The 15,526-nt window shown below is 37.3% G+C and overlaps 1 protein-coding gene across 1 annotated transcript in view; it reads left to right on the top strand.

Annotated features, from left to right (window-relative positions):
• LOC114644860 (uncharacterized) overlaps nt 1-15,526 on the top strand; it is an 85,763-nt gene that overhangs the window by 29,654 nt on the left and 40,583 nt on the right. The window contains exon 2 of the mRNA XM_051931824.1: nt 8,093-8,133. Within this exon, the coding sequence (XP_051787784.1) occupies nt 8,093-8,133 (41 nt within the window). The remainder of the gene's footprint in view (nt 1-8,092; nt 8,134-15,526) is intronic.

The following is a 15,526-nucleotide window of genomic DNA, read 5'->3' as shown; positions in this document are numbered from 1 at the left end:
CAAAATTTTAATCAGTGACACACCTAAACTGAAGTAATATTAAATGAAGAAAATGACTTAGAACTGAATTGTATTTACATGTGGCCCAGTGGATCATTGCACTGTGGGCTTGGCACAGTGTTGGAAACTGGTCAGTGAATGATTTTTTTTTTCGTCGTTCTGATTCATTTCAGTAATTCATCTCTGTTCCATTAACTTTACAAAAATGAGTATTTTTACTTTCTCCATATTTCATGTACGGTGCAAGTGTTGTTTTCATGAAAGAAGTGACTTCAGTTTTTCAACAGAAAAACAAATTTTGATATCCGCAGGATAGATTTTGAACATTTCTGAAAGATGAGTTTGCAGGAGGTTCCCCAGCTATGGAAAATGTCCCGTGTAGTCCCAAAGTGAAAGAAATGGCAATCCAGTGATATGAAGACCCCTGGTTTCAGAGCATCTGGATCCTCTGCACTTTGCCTATCAGATACAAGATAGGTGTAGATGATGCTTAGATCCACATGCTCCACAGAGCTTACTCCCACCTGAAAAAGCCAGCACCTATTCAGGATAATGTCCCTTGATTTTTCCAGTGCTTTTAACACCATTCTTTCTCATCGGCTGGGAAAAAAGCTGTAGGCTTTGCATTTTGATGCCCCCACAATCTCCTGGATAATGGACTACCAGACCAGCAGACAGCAGTTTGTAAGGCTAACGAACTGTGCGTCCGAAATGGTGGTGTATAAAATTGGAACACCACAGGAAACTGTTCTGTGGCCTTTCCTGTTTACACATTCAAATCGCGATGTATAAACCTAAACTTGCCGTAAAGCTATGCACATTTCCACAGTAGCTCATACCCTGGCGTACGCAAGTTCTCCACTGAGTTTTGCAGACTGGCGGCACCCAGCGTCAAAGCAGTGCTACTGTTCCTGTGTGGTTACCCTTTCTTTTTTAGATCCACATCCCTGACGTGGCTTTATAAATACACTGAAATTAACTGCATATTGTTTATTAGTTTAATGCATCTGATTGTAATTAACCTGTAACAATATAATGGTCCACAGAATGGTCAAACTGTTCTAAATACAATATCTGCTTTAGCGTTGTTACTCTCACTGCCCCTTCTTCACAGTGAATCATCTTTTTCCATATTACTCACATTGCACCACTCGGAGTATTTATATCACTGTATCTGAGTGTGGAATCACAGATCTACAGCAGAGAATTATCAGTATACAGCATCAGGCACACGCTGCCTCAGCCATGCTGTCTATTGAACTGCTCTCATACGGCAAACACTTCAAAGCCTTTCCTGTACGGACCTCGCGGTTCAGAAACAGTTTCATCCCAAGAACTATAAATGCACTCAATCAGTCCATCAAGTGCTCCTTGTAGAACTGTTTGTACTTATAAGTACAATAATCTCACTGTAAACTTGCGATACAGTTATAATATTGCACAACCTGAGCCACTTTATAAAGTGCGTATTTACATAGGATGACAATATCATTTTTAAGATGAAATGCAGCAAAATATGTTTATTATATTATACAGATAAAACTTTTAACATAATTTAAATAATCTGTATTGTTAATAATTAAACATGTGAGGACACGGTGCCGCAGTGCTAGCGAGGCGTTGGCGCTCCTCCGTTCACGGATTGTTCCTGCCTTGCACTGTATTCTTGCTGGTGCTGGAAGGATAGATGGATAGAATAATTAAACACATACTACGAAGATATTTCAATGTTCCTTAAAAGTTTTGAAGAATCGGCATTCTAAGCTTACAGATGGCTTAACGTCTATTACAGAGCTGATTGTGTGGCAATTGGGTATTTGAAGAAAGAAAAGTAAGGACAGGAATTGGGGGGTTAGTACATTTGAAAGTGACAGTACTGCTACAATAAAGTATTTAATTGAAGGTCACATATGACGCAGCAAGCATCTTGCTTGAGACATGAACAATCACTGCGCCACCGTGTTCCCATGTTTAATAACATACTTTAAGTCCTATCATCATGAAAATTATATCACATATACATCTCAGTATTTTAATTATTCGGAGAGCTGTAATATTATGAATGTAATGGATTCTGTGTCCTGTTAGAGGAAGAAATAGCCTGGAAGCACACACAGAGCACATAGAAGATCAAATACAAAACAAAGCATTTAACGTGCTACTTTAGTTACGATGGGATTTGAGAAACTAAACATTAAATGATTTTAAGATGAAGTTTATGATGTTCTACTTTAATGACAAAATAAACTGTGTGATTAAAGTGGAAATTTACAGATTAAAGTTCACATTTCGTGCTTTTTTCCCACTGTGTGCCTATTTTTTTTTCTCTGTACCCTAATAAGCTTTCATATGACACTCAGACGGTGGGCTACAACTCACCTTTTCACAGCGACTTTGATATCTGACAACTTCTTTTTTTATTTCGGGCACTATGCGACTTTGTGAACTTGAGCTTTCGAGTTTCGAGTTTCTCCGACAAGCTATGTCACTCGATCAACTTCCTTTTGTTGTTTATACCACTGTTTAAACAAACAAATAGTATGTTTTTCTTTGCCTCCACTTGGTATTCGTTGAAATCCTTCTATTTTCCCTCGTGCTTTTGCCATTGTCTTTTCACGGAAGGCTGATCCTAAGGGCTATTTAAATTGATTTGCATATTCAAAGAGGCATAATTCTGGGATGAGTTGGGGCGGGACAGCAGGTGCGTGCACATGCGTTACTTTTCACGCTGACCGGGATTTATGGAGCAGAAGAACGTGGAAGAACAAGTAACTGGGGGTTCATATCAACAGCAAACTGGACTTTTCTGACAACACAGGGGCACTGTACAGGAGAGGCAGAGTACACTGTACTTGCTAAGGAGACTCAGAATTTTGATGCTTACTGCAAGTTACTGAAAATGTTCTATCAGTAAGTATTGGCCAGTGTATTGTTCTATGCTGCAGTCTCCTGGGGAAGCAACTTGAGCTCAAAAGATGCACAGGCTCAATTACAGAGCAAACCCTGGAAACACTGGAATCTTTTGTGGAAAAGTGGATGGTAACAAAATTGGATGCTATCATGAAAAATATCCTCCATCCCTTCCAAGAAGTGCTGTCTTGGAACACTTCGAGCCACAGGCTCATTCTTCAATTGTGTGCTAAAATGTCTCTGGGGATCTTTTCTGCCTGCTGCAATCAGGCAATTCAATGTTACCTGCTGATTCCCCAATAAATAGCAGTGCCTTTTCAAGTTCAATTTAGAGTACAGGCAGTGTTTCTTAGTGTACCTGTAAGTAATGTTAAATTGTACTTGTTTCATGTGAGTACTAAAACCCAGATCAAATGTCAGTGTGTCACACCACTCACATTGTTGTGTTCTAAGCACATGGGAGTGATTTGTTTACAATATAATCCCTCCCCCATGCCCCCACAGAAGAGAATGACTAGGCCGTGTGGTATTTTTTTATTCCATATTTAATCATGCTTGCCCTCTGAACCCCACACTAGAAGTCAGAAATGTGCAATTATGAACAAGAAATAAAATCTTATGAAACAAGAGCTTAGTGAAGCAAGATTGATTAGAAACTGGATAGAAAATCTCACACAGCTCTATTGATCTCTGTGGTGGTGGTGGCATGAGTGGGGCAGATCTTACTGTACACAATCCTCTTGTGCTCACTGCCCAGTGACTGCTACTTGTGACTTAAAAGTGGCTGGAAAACACTGGTTTATGTGTATATGTCTGTATGACTAGCTCTACGCTCAGGGTTGTCTGCTTCCTGCCCTGTGCCCAGGGCTGCCAGGAAAGGCATTGTCCCCACCCCCATAACCTGGCTTTGGAAGAAGTTGGTATAACAATGTATGTATGTACTTAGTTAGTTTTCCAGATGTGAAATGTAAGAAAATAAGGAACAACAACAATGCACTGAACTTCTATGCGGCAACTGCAACAGAAGGCAGGAGAAGATGTGTGAATGGCAGCACAATAACCCAAACTAATATACAAAATTTAATGTTATGCTGTGTGTAGTGGTATACAAAATTGTTTTTCAAGGACTAGCATGAAAGATAATTTTGAAAGTAAAAGATTGGATGAGTATATTGTTATACGTGCATAGCTACCAATTATCTACTTGCTGTTTCAGGGTGATATATGGTGCATGTGCATTTCTGTGCATATTATTTTTTTTTTCTTAAAAATAAAAAGTACAAGTGCTACTGCAATACTTGTTTTGTGAGATTGTTTAGGTGTCAGGGACTAAATAGTTTCAAAAAAGGGACATAATATTTCTAAACAGGGGACACCTTGTGCCAAACAATGTAATTTTGCAGCTCTATGGAATATGACATTTAAACTTGGTACAATGATAGGTGACAGATTGGCACACACAAGAACATTAAATAAAATGTCTTGTTTATGTACTGGAAAGTCCAGTATTTTGGAGAAATATCTAAAACACCACTTTTTTGTGTTTTAAAATTGTTCAAAACAAAGCTTTTTAATCATATAAATACTTTATTTAAAAAAAATTAGTTTTCATTCAGTACTCTTTAGCCATTTGCAGCTCCTTTATTACACAAGGAGAGTAATAGCCTTTTTTTTCACTGTGTAAATTAGGCTACAATAATGGCAGAAAACCCTTAGTGCATAAGGGGTTAAGATGGGAAAAGGTTGATGTTGGTAACCATTAACTCGATCCTGTCATTAATTCTGAACTTTAAACACTCAAATTTAGAAAACTCAGTACCTCAGGAGCATACAAAACATTAACTAAAAAACATGCACATAGCCCAGGGGAAACAACCCAAACCTAATAAGAATAATCTTAATAGTAAGATTAAGAAATTTAAAGGCAATACTATAGCCTTTCCCATATGTCCACATCACATTAGATGACTTTTCCAGTGATTTTGAGACATAGCCTTCATTTACATAATCTTAGTGAGTCGGAGGCAGTTGGTGGCTCATTCATTTAAAAACTCTTGCAGTACTGTATAGCCCAGGGGAAACAACCCAAACCTAATAAGAATAATCTTAATAGTAAGATTAAGAAATTTAAAGGCAATACTATAGCCTTTTCCATATGTCCACATCACATTAGATGACTTTTCCAGTGATTTTGAGACATAGCCTTCATTTACATAATCTTAGTGAGTCGGAGGCAGTTGGTGGCTCATTCATTTAAAAACTCTTGCAGTACTGTATTTTCATTTGAGGAGTACATTAGCTGTCACCAGATATATAACACTGATTCCTGTGCCCTGGCAGCTGTAGCACTGCATGGCTAATTTGCATTTATAATTAGTGATGTGCCCAGCTACCATTTCAAAACAAGCCTTAAAGGAGCACCAGTGAAATAATATTAATAATAAAGATTTATTACTATTTACAGTACAAGACATTTCTTCTTGATGGAAGAAAAAAGTACAAGACATTTCTTCTTGATGGAAGAAAAAAGTATGAAGCATCTGAACAGATATACGAGAAACAAAAAAGACTTTCAACTGCACCCAGTGGCATAGCTTCAGACAATGGAATGAGTTAGTCACACGCTGCTGTTTCATGGCTTGGCCAATGTGTGCCCCAAGATTGGAACTCTATGAGCTCAATGATCTATATATTATTTATTTAATGCAAGTTTGTGGACATTTGTTGCATTATGTTTGTGGTATTGCTGTCTGCATTTGTTTTTTTTTTTTTTTGTTATTATTTAGTACTGCTGCATCACAGTTCAGATTACATTTTTGGCTGCAATAATTGGTTCAGCCCTCAGAGACCCTTAAAAGACCACTGCACCATTTTAATCCACTCAGTTTCTCCTCCTCCATTGACTACAATGCTCTTTCACAGAGTTCAGCGAAGGTTCGCTTGTCACTAGTGATAACTAGAGTGGTCATGCCACAAGAGCTCTAGTTTGTGAGGTATTGAATGTGTTGGGAGAAAAGTGAAATTATATTGAAAAAAAAATTACGGAAGTAGAAGAGATAATGTAGATGGGTTCATGGTCATGCAATGGATGTGATTGAGAAACTATATAGTGGAGTCAGGGAGGGCAATGTTTAGGTTAGATTTTCAATACTAAATCAGAAAACTGGTTGCCTGATGCACCCTTTGAAATTATTTGTTTTTTCAGTTGCCGGCAGATAGACCCTTTGAAATGATCTGGCTCTGCATTCACTGGCTGTCATGCCCCTCATAACCGCTGGACATGCACAGGTTTTACAGAAAGTAAAGTGTATGAAAGAAGCATTAAAAGAGTAAACATAAATACTGTAATGAATTTGTGGTTTTGGAATTTCTGGACTCTGTCCCATTTTTAGTAGTTTCCAATATATTTTCTGATTGTTTATAAATTTTATTTTGTTTCTTGTTTTAATACTGTATGGTCAATACCTTTTTAAGTTGATCTATGTGTAGCTATGACCATATTATTTACAATTGCTATGCCCATTTCTGGTATATGACATATGTAGTTGGGATGTCTTTAACAAATGGCAATTACTGCGTTTTACAGGTTAAATATGACAGGTTAGTCTGAGGACTTTACTTTCAACAATGACTTTCATTTGTGTTTTAACTTTGATATTCAATTCTGACAGCTTCTTTTGGTTTACTGCCTCTTGCTTGTACTTAACTATTCTCTCTGGCCCAATTCATTCCTTCTGTCTCTTAATCATTTTCTGTCACTCCAGAATTTATCTTAACATCTGTCTTTCACCAGGTAATCTTAACAGATCTCTGTTTTCAAGAAAACATTGAAGTCCTGCTGCTTAGATGAGAACTCTGAATGTGGATGGTGGTACAAACATGGTTAGGGATTAGATGTAGATGGTAACAGCGTCTCTGGCACTGAACAGAAAAGTTTATATAAACTGTGTGAGAAGTTGTATTGCTGGATGTTAAGATGAATGAAGAGAAAAATTAAGTGGAGGTGGTAAATGATGTTAAAATGGTTTAAACATTTGAAGTGAAAGGCGGTGGTTGCCTAAGTGAAGCAGTGCACTGTGATGAAGATGAATGCAATGAAGAGGAAGGCATAGATAGAAGTGAAGGTAAATGAGGAAACTACATGTTTTGATGTTCTAATATTTGCCTCACAGACTAACACCTGAATTTCTGATTCTCTGCCTTTTTACATTATTCTGTTTTCAGTGTGTTTTCTTTGGGTATTCCAGTTTTGACTAATATCTTGATAATGTGCATGTTAATTTTATTAGCCACTCTACACTGGTCCAGTGTTACTATTATTGAAACACAGGTTATAATGGAATGCATTACCACATTTGGATAATTAGTTGCTACTACATTATGACAAATGTGTTATGATGAGAATTTTCCGGCAAGAAAAAATGAAGTTTCAATATACAGTAGATATATTAGAATGTGCAGGTAAGAATTTTATTGTACTCTGCACTTGTGACAATATATCCCTATAAACCTGTAATAAAGGAACACCAAGACCACACAAACTATAGGTTGGGCGTTTAGAGACCGACTAGTTGAGGTAAACCCTAGATGACTGCTAGCTGTTTCTGTGTATGTGAATAAAAAGAGGATAGTACAGTGGAATATAACTTATAGACCCCAAATGGTAGAACTTTCTCTGTGAATCTGCATGTTCTCCCAGTGGTCAAATAGGTTCCTTCCTGAAACACAGGTTCCTAATACATGTTGTTCAGTTGATTTACAGTATAATGCTAAACTGGCCAGATGTAACAAAGTTCTTTGTCTTTGCTGTTTTGTGTTTTTCATATCAGGTTCAGAAATTAGAATTAATGTGATTATATTGTATTTTAGCATATTTATTATGTAGGATATTTTTTTTTTTATTATTGTTATCACAAATTGTGTTTTAAGCCTGTAATCTATTATCATACTTGGCTTTTTTATCATTCTGTAAGTACAACTTTCTAGAAGAAGAATGTGACTCCCTGAAACAATAGAAGACCTAGATTCAGCAAATGCCATAGGTCTAACAAAACTGTCATTTGTGAAGGAGCAATTAACTTGGCAGGTGAATTATGCAAATTACAGTACACAAAATGAGGAAAGAATGCTTTTCTGAAAATCTGGCACAAAATCGTTAATTATTAATTCTTCTCATTTCCAGATGGGCGAGATTCACTTCAAATAAAATGTGGAGCAGAAAAAGTGAGTTGATAATTCATTAAATGTGATCTTCATGCCCTCATGGGCATCTGTATGCATCCAAATATGAAACTGTGTATGTGTGCGAGTGTGTTTGTATTGTTGTACTGCCTGTTCAGGGCAGGGTGGGTGTATTGTGTATGATTGTGTGCATGTTTGAGTTTGTAAGTGTGCTTACTGTATACAGTATGTGTTAAACTGAGGCATAATGTGAATATGTGCCATATCAGACTGATTTGGTTTTTACCAGAGCCAGAACCTTAAAACCAGGGAATAACTGAGTGTGTTTGGGTGGGGGTGAACACCAGAAGAGACGCACAGTATGAGGTAAACCAGTACACACTCAACGCTGCTGCTACACAAACTGAGCACATACCGACGTCCACCGCACCCTGTTCCAAAGCAAATTAACCACTCTATTTATATATTCAAGAGCCTCTTTTAGCCAAATAATAAAGGAGTGGGCCAAATGAGCGAGTTATGTATAAAAACAAATTATGCAGTCACTTCTCAGGTGTCATGCTGCATGTTCGACCACACCTGTCGGCAAGCTTTATCCACTTCTCAATTTAGGTTGCCCAGCAACATATACTGTTGTGCAGTTTGTTTTTAACAAAAATACCTTCCTAAACCTTCCTTTAAAAATGTGATGTTGAAAACAAAAGCCAATGTTAGGTGGGGGTTACTGACCAAATTTTCTTAATAGTACAAAATACGATGTTGAGAAGGTATGAATGGGGAATCTGGAATAGCTATATTTATTTAACAAGAAAGAATCTTATGTTTATTTAAATTTCAGACAAGAAGCATCCACAATTATTCATGCTTAAAGAGAATGCCACTATCATGTCATAAGTTGATGCTAGCATCATGGCAACCCTGAGTCAGGGACGCATTCTAAGAAACCTCTGTGACACTTACAGTGGATAACACCTTTGAAAATGACACAAACAGAAAATGAAAGTTAAAAGAAAATTTTATTTCAGAACAGTAAACCAAGAAAAAAATTCCAAGACCTTCCAAAATGATACTAGAGAGCTGGACATCCTGACTAAAAGGGAATGATCTTAGTTCCATGTGCTGTCATTCCATTGAGTTCTTTTGTCCTTGTGTCTTTGTTTCTTTTTTATCACTTTCTGGTCATTTAGATTCCTTTTTTTGGTGTTTCAGCAATGATTACTGCCTCTTGATTTTGTATTTTGATGTTGCTTCTTGTTTTAATATTTTTTACCTTCTACATGTTTGCCTGTATAGTCTCTCAAGAATAATGCTTAAAACTGCTGACTGTTATATCTATTGAAAGCAAAAATCTTTTCCACTACATGTAATCTTTGCTGTCATCAGCCACTCTTTAAATCAAGTGCAGTGCAGCTCTCCAGTTTCTCAGTCAGTTATGCTGTCAAAGGGAAGCTTAACTACAAGGGCAAAAATGAAGGCGAAATGAAGTAGCAAGCATGAAAAGGCATTACTGCAGTATTTCTTTGAGTGTTGTGTTGATTGGTATGGGTACTTTTATTTGTGTGTATTCCTTTAATTAATTATTGGGCATAGAACTGAAGCAAATGTGAACCTAGAAACTTGTTCACATCCTCTTGATAAAAAAAAAAACTGAACTAAAACTCTGCCTTCTAAATCTTAATTAAGATTCATTCAGTTTTAAAGCCAAACATAGGTACAAATCATGGAAGTTAAAACTGACTAATTACCATTTTTACTGTGAGTTCCAGGAATCATTTTCACAGTTAACCCAAATTCTTGTCCTTAGACTTAATCTTTTCTTGCAAGAATTTACATATAACCTTTTAATTTTGGCTTCCACCTTACAGTTATAGTTTCATGCTAAAATTAGTAAATCTGTTTTTATCCAAAACTTGATGTTAGGATATGCCATGACTGATTTGACTATAATAACTACACTGAAAGAGATGTACAGTAACTGCGTATAGTCTTCATCAGTTCATTTATACAGGCACATGCATCTTTAAAGACATTCCAGTCAGTTCAGTCAAAACAGCCTTGTAGGCAACAGGCAGGCTAGTCTTAATTTTGTTTAGTTACAGTGCATGTTTCCCTCTCTTCAAGACAGGCATATAAACAGGAATTAGATGTTTTGACTTCAACTAATTCCAGTGTGGGTTTTGCTGTGGATTTATAAACAACTTCAGTATTAACATCCACCGAGCAAACTTTTCTGAATAGCTAGGCAAGCCGCATGGAATTAAAAGGTTCATAGTGATTTTCACAATGAACACAAGTTACCCAAAACAAACGGTGGTTTTAGGAAGCAACAATTCTACTTATTGCATCACTCTAGATATCTTGTCAGCTACTTTATTCTCTATCTCTCTTGGCTGAAAATATATAGTGGAGTTAATGTTTAGGGAAAGCTCCCTCTGTAAATATTCAGGATTCAATGAGACAGATGATACTTCTGAATCCTCACTAGATAGATAGAAGTTTATTTGTCCCAAAGGGAAAAGTTCACATTTTTTACAGAATCTCAATAAATACTCAAATAAATAAATACATAAATTTTATAACAAATAAATACATACAAGAATCTATATAAAATCCAATGTAGACTGACTCATTCACCCTCACTCAGTCAGTTATCAACAAAAACACTCTTTCCCGTTTAGGTAAAAAGATGAAATTTGACAGGATGGCACATCTAGGTCAGTAGGTATCTTCTAAGAAAGGACATTTAGATATACCAATATTTTGGGGTAACCTCCCCAATAGGAAAATTAAATACCTCGGAATCTCAGAAATGCTTTGATGGATCTAATTGAAATTTGGTGACATAAGGAAAAAAAATTAGCTGTTTTTATTTGTCCATATTTATTACTATTATGCTAATTTGCATACCCTGCACTGTGCTTTATGCAAATGAAGAACAGAGCAGAAGCGATTGACAGATTATGCAAATAGCTCCAATAACCGATAGGGTGTTTATACGACTGAAGACTGGGTGGAGTCCTGGACAGGAAAAAAGAGACATAATCACATTGTCAAATGGAATGAGAAAGTTCAGAGAAGTTCAAGAAAGATGCAAAGCTCAGCAAGCTCTCATCTTGGTTATGCATTCCACTCCAACTTCCTGGCATGAAGTATGGAGTGCAGTGAAGCATTCCTACATGAATAATGGACATGGGGGGCCTATGTGTGTGTGCGTGCGTGTCAAGCACTGTAAAGCACTCTCACATGAACGAAGAAAGGAGGGGTGTTAAAGCTTGGTCTTTCTTCCTGTGAAGTATTGAAGTATTAATCAGCAGCACTATAATTGAGACGCATTGTCTTATGAAATTTCCCAGGCCAAGCTGGGTAACACAGCTAGTTACTTTAAGAAAATAAAAAAAGGAAAACTAAAAACAATGAAAACGTATGACTTGGTTAAAGATTAATGATGTATTTCTCTAGCCATCACAGATTTACATGTTTATATAAGAATAGGATCCTCTGTTGTGTGACTTACCACATATTGTGGAATCTCTACCCAAATAGATGCTCTAAATTCATCAGTCATCAAATAGTTATCAGTCAACCAGGTTAATTTAAATATTAAACACAATTAACTGTTTATTCATGCTAAATGGATGCAAATGAGTGAAGCACATTCATATTCTTTCATAATGACTGTTAATTTATTATGGTAGTACAGGTTGAGTATCTTTAAAGTCTGGAACCAGAAGTATTTCAGATGATTGTATTTTTGGTTTTTGGAATATTTGCATATACATAATGAGATATCTTGGGGACACACATGATCGAGCATGGTAATACAACCAAAGCCAGCTAAATGACAAGTCACATGTATAATAATTCGTATAACTTTGTTGTTTTTATAATGTGCGTTGACGTGAAAAACACATTAAACCTCAAACGTGAAGAATATAATGTATAAACTCCATTGTAGTTCCCCTTTAAGAGGACCAATGTTGTTTATTTGTCAGTTTATATAGCTCACCTGTTGACATTTCTCAGGGAACTGGCTGACAGGTCAGGAATATCTTTGCCAACCTTCACTCCATCATGCCCGCTGTGCTGAAAGCCGTTTACCAACTGAGGAGGAGCTGAATTCAGTTTTCATGTGGTGTAGATGTATATACATCAAACATAACATGTTTTTGCCAACATAAATAGGTAATGTCTCGTTCTCCTAATGTAAGTCATCTGCAATGTTAATATGAGTTTTAATGCATGTTCACAAAAGCACATTAACAAACTCATTGTGATTTATAATGGTAAATTGAGTAGAAATGTGTGTAAGTCAGGTTTTATAAAGTTTTTTTTGTGTACATATATTTTTACGTCACAATCCAGTTGAAGTTTTATAAATAAGACTCCTGGTGGTGCTGAATTTTCCACTTCTGGTTTCTGTTTTTTTTTTTTTTGCCTCCCACGGATGCCATGCAGGTGTTATAATTTCACCTTTGAAAGTGTCATGCAGCATGTTGTCTGCCTTGTGATTCTTCATATCACCCACGATGGGCTTCATTACACTCGCTGCCTCAACACTGGTTGTTGATCGTGTGTCATAGTTTCATGGTGCTCAATACTTCACGGGGTACCAGAAAACCCCCAAACCCCCTGCTCAAAATGAATAAATCCATTTGGAATCTTCACATATATTGTTCACATATGTTGTTCTGCTAAGCAGAAGAAAAAATAATTAGGCAATGTGTATGGTGTCATATCAGTACTCATAGTTTCCGATTTCAGAGCATTACAGATTATGGAATTTCAGAATAAGGTTTCAGACTATTGAATATTTATATTTAAATTTCCATGCCATGACTTAAATGCAATCTTCATTAAAATTTTGATCAGATTTCCTAAATTCCAGTTATGTATACAGTCAAAGTAAAAAGTATGTGATCCCCTAGGAATTATCTGTATTTATGTCTAATTCCCATATAAAACATGGTTGTATCTTCATGTCAGTCACAATAATGAACAAACACATTCTCCTATAACTAAAGATACACAGATTTTCAGAGAATTTTTGACCATATTGAATAAATCATTCAAACTGTGAAACTGAAGGTTGGAAAAAGTAAGTGAATCCTAAGCTAATGACTTTTTAAAAAGCTCATTGCAGTCAGAATTTACAACACCTGGAGTCCATTTAATGAAACGAGTTCAGAGGTGTGGCTTAGAATTACTTTCATTGATAAAAAACACTATAAAGTTTGAGTTTGAGCTTTTGACAAGAAGCATATCCAGATGGGAATCATGCTTTGCACAAAAGAGCTGTCTGAAGAGCTACAATCGAGAATTGTTAATCTACATAAGGCTGGAAAGGGTTACAAAGTCATCTCAAAGATTTTAGATATTCATCAGTCTACTTTTAGGCAAGTTGTCTATAAATGGAGACAATCTGGTATTGTGGCTACTCTGCCTAGAAATGGGTGCCCTGCCAAGATGACCCCAAGAGCACAACGCAAAGTCAGCAATGAGCTAAAGAAGAACCCTAGAGTGACAGCAAAGGACCTGAAGAAGTCATTAGAACTGGCTAACATCTCTGTTCATGAGTCAACTATACACAAAATATTGAACAAGAAAGGAGTCCATGGCAGGACACCAAGAAGGAAGCCACTGCTATCAAAAAAAGAACATTGCTGAACACCTGAAGTCTGCGAAAGAGCACTTGGATACCCCACAACGGTACTAGGAAAATTTGGCGTAAAAAGGGCACTGCATATCAACATCAAAACATCATCACTACAGTAAAGTATTGCTGCATCAGGGCCTGGACAGCTTGCCATCATTGAGGGGAAAATAAATTCACAAGTTTATCAACAAATTCTCCAGGATAATGTGAGGGTGTTGTGAAATGAACAGACTCGACACATGTAAAAAGGTTTGGGACAGCCACCCGTATGATATTCCTGGCTGCAAATGGTTTTTTAAGTTATAAAGAGCCTGTTGATAGCACTGTGTTCAAGATCGAACTGATGAGAGTTGGGAAAGATGGCGGCTTTAAATGATCAGACTGGAAGTGATGTCCGATAACTGGAAGTGATGTCCTTCTGACATCAGTCTATGCGCTGGAACCGGAAGTGACGTTCTCCTGGGTGCCAGAACCGGAAGTGTCATCACTGACTCAGACAGGTTTTCCCGCGGCTGGTCTGTAGAGACAACAGGAGAAGGTTTAGTGCACCCCGACCTCTCCTGGCCTGGCGTGGAATTACCTTTACTTGGTCCACACAACGTCCCCCTACTCGCACGTGTGTGACAGTGTCTGTCCGTCAACTTAAGCTCAGAAGAGGCTGGGTGATGCAACAGGATAATGACCCCAAACATCACAGCAAATCCACAGCACAATGGCTTCAGAAGAACAAACTCCACCTTTTGGAGCTGCCCAGTCAGAGCCCAGATTTCAATCCTATGGAGATGCTATGGAATGACTTGAAGAGAACCATACACAGAAGACAACCAAAGAATATGAAAGAGTTAAGGCAGTTCTGCGGGGAAGAATGGGCTAAAATTCCCCTCACATGATGTGCAGGTCTGACCTGCAGGAGGTCATTGCTGCCAAAGGAGGGTAAACCAGTTATTAAATCCAAGGTTCACTTACTTTTTCCACTACCACTGTGAATGTTGAATGTGTTTGCAAAATAAAGACATGAAAGAGTAGAATTTTTTGTGTCATTGGCTTAAGCTCATTGTGTATATCATCAGTACCTGTGACTTAGATGAAGATTAGATCACTTTTTATGACCAATTCATGCAGTAAACCAGATAATTCCAAAGGGTTCACATACTTTTTACTTTGACTGTATATATATACAGTATATATGTTCATAGCATTCATAGTCTGAATCTCGATCTGATTGTATGGGTGGTTACCTACCAGGTAACGCATGTTGGTTGGTCTACCAGTCTGCAAACATCTGCCACGGGGCCCTCTTAGTTGTGAGAAGCAAATCATAGAATGTTACATAGTTAACTGTCAATTAATGCAAAGAGTACGCGACACTTCTGATGTTGACGTCCGAGGTTCGATCCCTGAGAGTGGTGCAATGGAGTGTAAGCCTGATGAGCCCAAATAAGGGCGAAACACGTGTCGCGTACTCTTTGCATTATTTGACAGTAAACTATGTAATATATATATATATATTGTAGCAGTAGAGGCTTTTGTCCACCTCGTGAACCCTCAGGTAGCACTCAAAACACGATGTAAAAGTATAACAACTATTTATTTTATACTTTAACTGTGCACAAAGCACCCTATACACCACACTACTCATACACTAAACTCTCACAAATACTCAATACTCTCCTCCTCGCCCAGACACTTTGCCACCCTACCTCCCAGCTCAGCTCAATGTCTGGGCTTTCCCACAGTCCTTTTATACACCCTGACCCGGAGGTGTTCCTGCCCAATCAGTCC

The sequence above is a fragment of the Erpetoichthys calabaricus genome, chromosome 9 (assembly GCF_900747795.2).
Source record: "Erpetoichthys calabaricus chromosome 9, fErpCal1.3, whole genome shotgun sequence".
Taxonomy (NCBI): Eukaryota; Metazoa; Chordata; class Cladistia; order Polypteriformes; family Polypteridae; genus Erpetoichthys; species Erpetoichthys calabaricus.
This window is presented reverse-complemented; position numbering and strand designations above follow the sequence as displayed.